Consider the following 10,863-nt stretch of genomic DNA (forward strand, 5'->3'; position numbering starts at 1 on the left):
TAACTCATGAGAGTCACCACCTGGTCTTCCATATGTTTAATGGTTATCGTAAACTCTTTTGAAAAAAATCCAGAAACCCTAATCCAGTTAAACATCACCACCTGCTCAAGGATATCTTGTCCTTGCACACATTATTATGGCCTGAGATCAGATGAATAGATAACATAAGGTGGTGCTTAAGAAGTAAGCCTTCTCTACAATTGGTGGAGGAAATAATTCCTACTCCAGCAGATACATTTCCCACATGGCTGTTTGATTGGCTCTGCATGGAAAATAATAATTCAGAGGTTTAATTCATGTTGGGAAAAAAAAATTGTAACAAGTTTATTTCTTGATGATCTTTGATTTGGGGCGTATGCTGTCATGTATCTGTCATTTGCATTTGTGGGTTAATTTCGAAAAGTCATTAAGAGGTTCGGAGATATCAATCCACCTTACAAATTTATCTTTGTTACTCGAGCCTTGACGAACTAGTGGGTCTATGGCGGGGGGTTCAAGAGCGGAAACTCCTGAGGAAGTTTTTTTAATGCTATATGGGTATTTCAATCAATCTACCAGTATAGGGTTTCATTATAAATTTATAGTGAGGGTTCATTCTCTGTGATTTGAGAGAGATGTGATATCAAGTGGTTGAAACCTTATTTTCCATGATAATTAAATATATCTGATCTCATCATAGATGTAGGAAATTTTGTCAAATCACGTAACTCCTTTTGCATTGTATGATTATTTATTTATAATTTTGCTTTTAGAGAGAGAGAGAGAGAGAGAGAGAGAGAGAAAAGGGGGGAGGGGGGAATAAGTCCAAGGGTTCCTTGCGAGCTACGATTTGGGGTTTGGGTGACCTAACCCAAGTTGGCAAAGTGGATCAAAGAAACGTTAGGATCCAAATGGAGGTGGCAGACATAGAAAGAACCAAACATTGATTTGGAGGCATGCAGACTGTGAAAGCTTTGATGATGTAATGAAAGTGGGGCCAAATGGACCCTAAGCCCATAAAAAAAAATAGAAAGCCTTGATGAGGTTAAAAGACATGGATGGGATCCAGACGGCCCAAGCCCAGAATAGGTATTGAAAATTGTGATGGGACCCACCATCAAAATTAGGAGATAAAAGGTTCTTGTGGGACCAAATTGTGATCCACGTCACAAATTTAAAGGATATGGTGGGTCCAATTAGATGTGCGACAGATGTTGTGGTGTAAGGGAGGAAGCAAGCAATGGTGAAAAAGGAGAAACATTACATGAGCTCTCTTCAGAATTTATTTATAATAAGATATTATCTCGTCCTGAGCTATTTGGAGACTCAGTGGAGATTTTCAAAGTTTATAATTTCAGGATAGTGGAAGGAATTTAATTCAGAAAATATTAATCGATTAGTGTTCGAGGCAACCTTATTTCAAAAACTCTATTATATGATTTCAAACGTTTTCAAAATATGTCTATATAGTTCATTCTCTTTAATCATGATTTAAAGTTAGATCTAAAAGAGGTGGGATGTTCGAAACCCACAAATGTTGAGGTTGAGAAGATGACATAACAAATATACATTAAATAGACCGTAAATCCACATGTTTAAGACACCATGGATGAAAGATTTAAAACTTAGTTTGATATGATTTCTTGAAATATATTATTAACTAAGATGCATTCCAAACGCAACCTTAGTTTTCATCAAACGAGGCAAGCAACAAAGACATACAATGGGGGGAGACAGCGAGGGAGAAAGAAGGGGAGATGCAACAGTTGGGTTGCAACAGGGGTTGCATTAGTGGTGGATGGAGTAAGTTGTAATAGTGGATGCATAGAATGGATGAAATGCAAAAAGGGGATCCAATGGTCAATAAAATGCCAGCATGTAAGATTCCATTTACAACACAGGTCTATAGATCCTCCCCCTTTATTTTTCTGGCAAGTTTGTTGGGATGATTGTTTTAATAAGCTTATTTAAGCCATGTGGTAGGATGATGTGGTAATTTTGGCCATTGAATGGAAAGTTCTAAGATTGGATTATTCACAAGTCAATATCATAACATAATTCTATCAAATATCATAACAAGTATTGGTAAGCATCCATGTATTTTTTCGTTAGTTCAGTTATGTTCATGAATCCTCTTGTAGTTCCTAGATTTTCAAAGCTTCATTTTGTCACTTGGTGAATTTTATGTGGGCTTGAAGACCGTAAGGTCTACTATCATGTGGTAGAAACTTTGACCATCTTAACAAGCTTACTAGAACGGGCTGTGTATTTCGTTTTTATTTGATATTCATGTCATGGTTTGAGGTATCAGCATTGCTAGTCATTGATCCTGATACCATGCCAATCCCATATCGATGGAATAGTACATACCAGGATAAAATAGTAAGAAATATGATTTTTTAAGAAAACCAGGGGCAAGCCTATCTGATCCGGGCTGATCCATATTGGACCTTTATCGATCTGAAACTGTGCAAAAACTATGTCATGATAATCTTGATCTCATGACAAACAACTTCCTTCCTCACTAAGGCCTAAATACAAGTTGAGATTATGCTCTTGGCTTTTTGAATTGATTTTGAGTCGTGATGCCACATGAACCAAACTCTCTTATGATCCAATCAAATTTTTGTATAGATTGACTAAGCTATCATTTATATAAGTTAAAATACAATAAATTAATAACATGAAAATTCTGACTATTGAATATCTAGGGAATGATGTAAATAAGACATGTATTGAATTTCAATTTGCATCTCAATCAGTTACCATTTCATCTGCTCTCATGTCTTTCTTTGCTCTCCTTTTAACCTCGTACATCATCTCAATAGTCTTGGATTTTTGTATACTGTGTTTAGCCACATTAGCGACTCTAATATGATTCTAAAAACTTGACATGTAAACAGAGGACTTTGGAATATAATTGCCCATAAAATTTCTGCCCCAAAGTTACCATGTAGCAACTCTAAGGACCCACCAACCATATTCGCTCATGAGTGCATTTTTTAAAGTAGGCTGCAACTGGAACATTGCCCAACCCAAGGCTTTCAATCCTTGGCCCATGTACGGCCTGGCCTGAGGTTGGGCTAGGATATCTCATTGTAGGATGACCTCTATCGAATTTGGGTTGGCTAAGCTTGGTTTATTTTTGTTATTTTCATGTTCTTTCTTCTTAAAAGGGAAAGGGTTCCTAAACCTAAGGCATACCCCACGCCTGTGGACATTTTTATTTTTTAGGGCAAAGTTCTCTATCTGGGAGTGTGGCTCTGGCACTAGCATTGGGGCCGATGAGGCACATGTAGAAGCATCAACATGGTGGACATTTGTACCTTTCATGGGGTTGGGGCAGTTATTTTGTTCTATTTGTGTTTTGGTGCAGCCTTTATACTCTCGTATAGAGTCTTTTTTCCCTATTTTTATTCATTTATGAGACAAATAACCCTATCCACTTGCATTCTCCAAGCCCAGACATATGGGCGGGCTGTGAAAAAGATGCCCCTACCCCTGCTCCATGTGTCTAGGTGTAAAACCATGTAAGCGAGCAAGGTTTTTTATTCGCCTTTCATTTATTTAAGAAGAGAGGGAAAAAGAGTTAAAATAGAAATGCATGTAGCGTAGGGTGCACCTAAGACCAAAGAGCCTTTAAAAAAAAAAACACAAGAAGAAGAAGAAGAAGAATCAACTTAAATATAGAATTTTGGTACTTAATCAATAACTCATCTTTTTCCAGACCTCACACATACCATAGCCTCGTGCATCAGATAAGCCCCTTTTTGAATCATAACTCATCTTTATTATACATAAATTGATATAAATCTCTTTTTACCAAAAATAAAATTTGATATAAATCTATGGCAAAAAGAACGTTGCCTAGTCGCGTGGCCCTTGCACCCTGACACAGGAACACACAAATTGACCACCCCTTCCTCGTGATATCAGAAACTGACGCTCAAAAACACCATCTATGTTGCCCTTGTGCATGTTAGCTCTTATTGGCTTCAGTGTTGTTGCAGGGCCATGCGTCCAATCATCGATCTCTTGCCCTAAATTTCTACATACGTTTTGGAAACAGGAGTTATGTGTTGTTGCTCTTGTATAGATTCTTTTATATCCTTCTCACATGCCAGAGCCTCGTGCATCGAATACGTCCGTTTCTTAATCATAACTCATCTTTATTATACAAAAATTGATATAAATCTCTTTTTACCAAAAATAAAATTTGATATAAATCTATGGTAAAAAGAACGTTGCCTAGCCGCATGGCCCTTGCATCCTGACACAGGAACACACAAATTAACCATCCCTTCCTAGTGATATCAGAAACCGACGCTCAGAAACCCCATCTATTTTGCTCTTGTGCATGTTAGCTCTCATTGGCTTCAGTGTTGTTGCAGGACCATGCATCCAATCATTGCTCTCTTGCCCTAAATTTCTATATATGTTTCGAAAGGTGTCATGTGATGCTGCTCTTGTATAGATTCCTTTATACCTTCTAACATGCCAGAGCCTCATGCATCGGATTCACCTGTTTCTTAATCATAACATCTTTATTATACACAAAATGATATAATCTCTTTTTACCAAAAATAAAATTTGATATAAATCTATGGTAAAATGAATGTTGCCTAGCCGCGTGACCATTGCACCCTGAAACAAGAACACGCAAATTGACCACCCCTTCCTCGTGATATCAAAAATCAACACTCAGAAACCCCATCTATGTTACCCTTGTTCATGTTAACTCTCATTAGCTTCAATGTTGTTGCAGGGCCATGGTCCAATCATCGATCTCTTGCCCTAAATTTCTATATACGTTTTGGAAAAAGGAGTTATGTGCTGCTTGCTGCTTTTGTATAGATTCTTTTATATCCTTCTCACATGCCAAAGCCTCATGCATCAGATACGCCCGTTTCTTAATCATAACTCATCTTTATTATACATAATTTGATATAATTTTTTTTTTACCAAAAATAAAATTTGATATAAATCTATGGTAAAAAGAATGTTGCCTACCCGCGTGGCCCCTTGCACCCTGACATAGGACCATGCAAATTGACCACTCCTTCCTCATGATATTAGAAACCAACGCTCATAAACCCCATCTATGTTGCCCTTGTGCATGTTAGCTCTTATTGGCATAGGAACACGCAAATTGACCACCCTAACACATGAACACGCAAATTGACCACCCTTCCTCGTGATGTCAGAAACCGACGATCAGAAACCCCATTTAGTGTTGTTGTAGGGCTACACATCCAATCATCGATCTCTTGCCCTAAATTTCTATATACGTTTCAAAAAAGGAGTCACATGTTGCTGCTCTTGTATAGATTCTTTTATATCCTTATCACATAATGAACAAAGGAACCCACGCTAACACTTACTCCATTATTTTGGCCATATGGATCCCATGTGCACACCATATGGATGATAACGTTTTCAATCCTTCATTGATGTAGTATGCAAATTCCTTCTTACAGTATCCTTGTAGGAAATTCTAATCCTGAAATCATCCAATGGGTCAGGAACCCCACAGGTGCACTTCTCAGCGGGGTTAAGCTTCATCATGCACAAATGCAGACATGCCATGCATTATGAAAACATCCATCTTTCATACATACATACCAGTCATCATATATGTATATATGTAGTAACATGATCACATCTGGGGTTGAAATCGTCTACAATTTCTGCACGAAATTGTACGAGATCGGAATTGCAGGCGATTTTTTTCCACACATCTGACCATGACCTTATTATTTAGCTATATAGTTACCAAAAAAAAAAATTATTTAGCTATATATATTAATCTTCATTACTCCTTTGGGTTATATGCATATTTGGGTGGTAACGAGAGGAGGGGGAAGTGTGAGACCAGTCCTTTGAAATCATCATTTCTTCTATATTATTTTCTCTCTCTAGCTTCTCTCTCTCACACACACAAAGTCTGGCCGTGACAATGGGGGCAAGAGGAAGAAGGCTAGGAAGGAATAAACTCTAAGCTGGTACTCTCTCCTCCTCTCTCTCTCCTACTTTTGCGCTCCTCTCGCCATTTCTAATCTCTTCCTCTCTCTCTCTCTCTCTCTCTCTCTCATCAATCAACTCACCCTTTCTTTTTAGGGTTTCGACGCCCCACCTTTCCCTCACAAACCCTATCTTTCTCTTCTACATTCTTAAATCTAATCTCAGCTCTTTTCCGATTACCGATAGAATTCTCTTCGTTTTGTTTGATTTGCTTTCAACTGAATTTAGATTATTTTTTGTTTTTTGTTTTTTTTTTTTTTTTTTTTTTTTTTTTTTTTTGGATTTGTGGGTTAGGGTTTGGGTTTCAAGTTTCTTTGATCTGGGTTTGTATTGCGTTTTGCTTTAATCGTGGAACCCATGTTTGAATTGGGGGATTTTGAGTGCGAGTTAGGGTAACTAGGGTTTGTCTTTTTGGGTGATTGGGTGTTTTTGCTAAGCTGATTGAGTCACAACATTGAAGCATATTCGGGGTTTTTTTTTTCCCTCGACTTTTCTTCGGCGAATTCTGAGCTGGGTTCTTGGTTATTGAAGCTAAATTGCGATTCTGTATTTCTTAAATACTGGTCGCTATTCTGAATTGGTTCTACTTTACCAGCTCGATTATATTCAGGTAATCTCTTTTTTTACGAGGAAAGGCTGCTGATTTTATTGCAGCTAAAGAGATTGGGATGTGCTTTTAATTTCTGATTTAGTTCTCTAATTTACATTTTTTCTCCGATTTTGGGGTTCTCTGACTTTGCAGCTTCGATAATTTCCTGAAGAGGGTTTTGATTTCTTTCTGCTTTCTTGCTAATTCTATTCTTCTGTGTCAGCCATTTTTCACGTTTATTTCTGCTTTTTTTTTTTTTTTTTTATTCTGTATTCTGTATTTAGTTTAGTCTGTCGCTTTCGACTGCTATTGTGGTTGAGAAATTTATGGAGCCTCTTTGTCTTTGTTGGCGGAACTGAGAAACTGCTAAAACCTGGTTTCCTCAGGATTATAGTGCCATAATTGCTCCATTTTTCTTTCGGGTTTTCGCAATAGGTGATTTTCGTAAAAATTTGGTTACTTCATCAGCTAAAATAAGTTCCAATATACTGGGTTTTGTTGGTCTTGATGTTATATTCTCTGTTCCTTTTCTGATTTCAAGCTCTGATTAAGTTTTGGACACCTCTGTGTCGTTGTCACTCTGATCGTTTCTTCTTTTAGTACCTTGTAAATTTTTCTCCTTTGCGACTTTGGTCCCCAACACCCCCCCCCCCCCAAAAAAAAAAAAACTCTCTTAATAATCTCAAAATTTATTTACTGTCTTTGAAAAAGAAATCTATGCTTTAGTTGTGTATTTATTATTTAATTCCCTTGTTAATTATGTCCTGACTACCGAACTCTAGATCTATTGGTATTTTATTTTCAATCATTGAACTTTTTGGTGTCTCCCACCTCCTGGATTTAAATCGGTTTTCTGCTGGTTACTTTCTGGGCTTCTGGGATTGTTGAGGTCTTTCTCCATGGAATGATTGCCCTAGATTTGAGATGTGCATCAATTTCTATTTCTGTGATTGATTTTCTTATGCTGATCCCAGTATTTTTTCATGGTGATACAGTTCTGTTTGGATGGTTTTGATTGGTCACCTGCGATTGGTTTGGAGTTACATTGAAGGTGATGATGGGTCATAAAAATAATGAGAGTGAAGATAGCATGCAGTCTAAGGACAAGACAGATTCACCATTGGTTGATGAAGGTAGTTCTGGTGGAAGCTTGGGTGGGGGGACTGTTTTGAAGAAAGGGCCATGGACATCGGCAGAAGATGCGGTCTTGGTCGATTATGTCAAGAAGCATGGAGAGGGGAACTGGAATGCTGTCCAGAAGCTCTCAGGGCTCTTCCGCTGTGGTAAAAGCTGTCGTCTGAGATGGGCAAATCACCTGAGACCGAACTTGAAAAAGGGTGCTTTCACTGCAGAAGAAGAAAGGCTAATCATCGAACTCCATGCCAGTATGGGGAACAAATGGGCCCGAATGGCCGCTCATGTATGTCTATCTCCTCTAGTCTTCTTTATGTTTGTCGTTAAATCATTATTTTTCTCTGATTTCTGAGATTTATATGTGTTGTAGCGATTTCTGATATATATGAGTATTGTTGCGCAAACTGTTAGAAACACTTTCTTGTTTAGAAGCTCTTGCATCAAGTTCCATTTGGTCTATTACATCCCCGATATAATTGACATGGAAGCAAATTTTGCTTATACAATATGCTCTGAGATCTCTACCAATGCTTGAAATTTTCGTACATTTTTATTTCTTTCATTCCCTTAAAGATTCTGGGGAATTAGATGTCATATGTCATGCTTGACAGTGGCTGGCTTCTGAGAGAGAATGTTATAGCTATCTTATTCTTGGTGTTGTGTATGCATTCAATATATTAGATAGTCCCCTGTTGTAGCTATGATGTTTTGTGGAATATGTTCAATTGTTTTTTAATTATTACCCAAAATCCTGTCATCTATCAACATTGTTTCAATTTAAGAATGATCTTTTTTGGGGAGGGTGGGGCAAAGATAACATGTTCTTTTTGTCCTTTATGAGCTTGCATTGCAACCCATATTCTGTATTATGCAACAGCCAGCAAATAAGTGAAAATTTACATACAGTTACAGAATCTTGTAATTGAGAACTGTGAGTTCAGTGTTGAACATTGAAAATTCATTATTGAATGTTAAATTTTGAATGAAGTGTTTCATGTGTCATATATTTTTCTTCAGGCTAATTATTTATTCTCCCTCTTCATAGTTGGTATTTTTTTTTTTTTTTTTTTTTGTTCCTGAGATTTTGTCCCTATTTCTATTTTTAGTTGCCGGGACGCACGGATAATGAGATAAAAAACTACTGGAACACCCGAATCAAGAGACTACAACGTGCTGGTTTACCACTTTATCCTCCGGATGTCTGTTTACAGGCATTGAATGAGAGTCAGCTGTGTCAAAACTCTGGTGAATTCAATGGTGGGGATCCACGGCATAATGATATTCTGCAGTCAAACTATGAGATTCCTGATGTTGTATTTGACAATTTGAAGGCCAGTTCAGGTGTTTTATCTTATGCACCAGCACTGCCTGATTTATCGGCTAGTAACATTCTGACACAAAGCCTGGGTTCAGCTCATAATTACAGCTTCATTCCCACAACAGCCCATCGTCCAAAGCGACTCCGAGAATCTGAGGCGTTTCCTGGTTTTAATGGCAGTGTCACCCCTGCACTTCCTACATATGACCAGTTTCAGAATGATACTTGCGAGAAGGTCCATCGATCATTTGGGTTGTCTTTCCCATATGATCCTGACCCTGACCCTGACAACAAGAATCTTCAGCACTTTGGTGTAATACCTGGTAGCCATGCCCTTTTAAATGGCAACTTCTCTGCTTCTAAGCCCTTTTCTGGGGCTGTGAAGTTGGAGCTCCCTTCACTCCAATATTCAGATAGTGATTTTAGTAGTTGGGGCACATCTCCGCCTCCACCACCTTCACTTGAGTCTGTTGATACCTTTATTCAGTCTCCTCCATTGAATGAGCCTGCGCAATCGGATTGTCTTTCACCACGAAATAGTGGTCTGTTAGATGCGTTACTGCATGAAGCACAGACTTTAAGCAGTGCAAAGAATCATTCATCTGAGAAAAGCTCGAGTTCATCTGTTGTTACGCCCAGTGAAATGATGGATAGCTCAAACCTGAATCTATGTGACCCAGAATGGGAAGAATACAGTGATCCCATTTCTCCATTGGGTCGTTCTGCTGCATCTGTTTTCAGTGAGTGTACTCCTATCAGTGGAAGTTCATTGGAAGATGCCCCTCCCACCGAGACCATGCTTGGTGAGCTTGTTTTTTCTCCCACGAGTCCTTCCAGTATGCAGATTCACCAGTTTTATGTTATAAATGCAGCTTCTGATGTGTGGTTTCCACAGGATCTGATGTGAAGCCCGATGTGGTTGAACACGTCCCAAACTTGGGCGGCGGAGCAAGAGAAATTTCAACTCGGTTGGACTTTTCTAGGCCAGATGCTTTACTTGGTTCAGACTGGTTTGATCGGACTCCCGGGTGTGGTAAGGACCATTCTGCTGCGAGTGATACTATCGCAACACTTCTTGGTGAGGATTTCTGCAGTGATTACAAGGAGATGTCTGCTGGATCTTCTTCACGAGGTCAAGGATTGGACCTTGGGTTTTGTGCATGGAATAACATGCCTTCTGTCTGTCAAATGTCTGAACTCCCTTAAAATCTTTCTGGCTAGTCATTAATGGTGAAGATCTGTTTATGGGCATTTTAACCTGGTCTCAACCTTGATAGAAAGGTCACTGAGTATTTGGTTTATGATACAATGTGTAAAAGTCATTTGTTTGTGGTTCAGTCTTCAACCTATGGATGGTTATGCTTCTTTAGCCAGTACAATTCATCTGTGTGAGGATGTAGTGCATAAGTACAGGCAGGCTCTTGTTATAGTGGTAGAATCCCTGTGCACCCTTGATGCATGGTTTTGGATTATTTGATCAATTAATTTGATTATTGGAGGGTGTCTGCATAAAATTTATGATTCCTCTTATTCCCTTTGCAAATTGGTTTTTATGGTTAGTTGGGAAGGGGAATGCAGTAATACATTAATTTTAGTGATTCCTGCAATTTTCCCCCTCTTCCCTTTATTTCAGTGTGGATCAATGGGGCTATTGTTTTCTCTGGAAACAGTAGAGCATCTTTTGAACTGATTGTCTAATTGTTTTTTCGATGAAATGCACTTATGATTCCCTCAAACCTAACAAACATTTCTTTCTGAACTATACATAACTTGTATTGTCAATCCTAGCTCTTTAGTGTTGAATGAAGAGGGGTGGGGGTGA

At 38.4% G+C, this 10,863-nt stretch overlaps 1 protein-coding gene across 3 annotated transcripts; it reads left to right on the top strand.

Annotated features, from left to right (window-relative positions):
* The first annotated feature begins 5,353 nt into the window (after positions 1-5,353).
* Positions 5,354-10,555, top strand: LOC122089825 (transcription factor GAMYB-like). Of its 3 annotated transcripts, none has more exons than XM_042659532.1 (4): positions 5,354-5,512; positions 7,585-8,009; positions 8,830-9,844; positions 9,937-10,555. In XM_042659532.1, the coding sequence occupies exons 2-4, from the start codon at positions 7,644-7,646 to the stop codon at positions 10,245-10,247; spliced, it is 1,692 nt and encodes a 563-aa protein (XP_042515466.1). In that variant the 5' UTR covers positions 5,354-5,512; positions 7,585-7,643; the 3' UTR covers positions 10,248-10,555. The 3 variants fall into 3 exon arrangements, with proteins under 3 accessions (XP_042515466.1, XP_042515464.1, XP_042515465.1); XM_042659530.1 differs by lacking the exon at positions 5,354-5,512 and adding an exon at positions 5,650-5,981; XM_042659531.1 differs by lacking the exon at positions 5,354-5,512 and adding an exon at positions 6,018-6,610.
* The last annotated feature ends 308 nt before the right edge of the window (positions 10,556-10,863 follow it).

This window comes from Macadamia integrifolia, chromosome 9, assembly GCF_013358625.1.
Source record: "Macadamia integrifolia cultivar HAES 741 chromosome 9, SCU_Mint_v3, whole genome shotgun sequence".
Lineage (NCBI taxonomy): Eukaryota > Viridiplantae > Streptophyta > Magnoliopsida > Proteales > Proteaceae > Macadamia > Macadamia integrifolia.

Excerpts from the sequence above, each read along its gene's own strand:
- LOC122089825 (XM_042659532.1), top strand. The coding sequence starts at position 7,644 with ATGATGGGTCATAAAAATAATGAGAGTGAAGATAGCATGCAGTCTAAG. Across the intron at positions 8,010-8,829 it reads GGGCCCGAATGGCCGCTCAT|TTGCCGGGACGCACGGATAA; the intron begins GTATGTCTATCT and ends TTCTATTTTTAG. Across the intron at positions 9,845-9,936 it reads TCCCACCGAGACCATGCTTG|GATCTGATGTGAAGCCCGAT; the intron begins GTGAGCTTGTTT and ends TGGTTTCCACAG.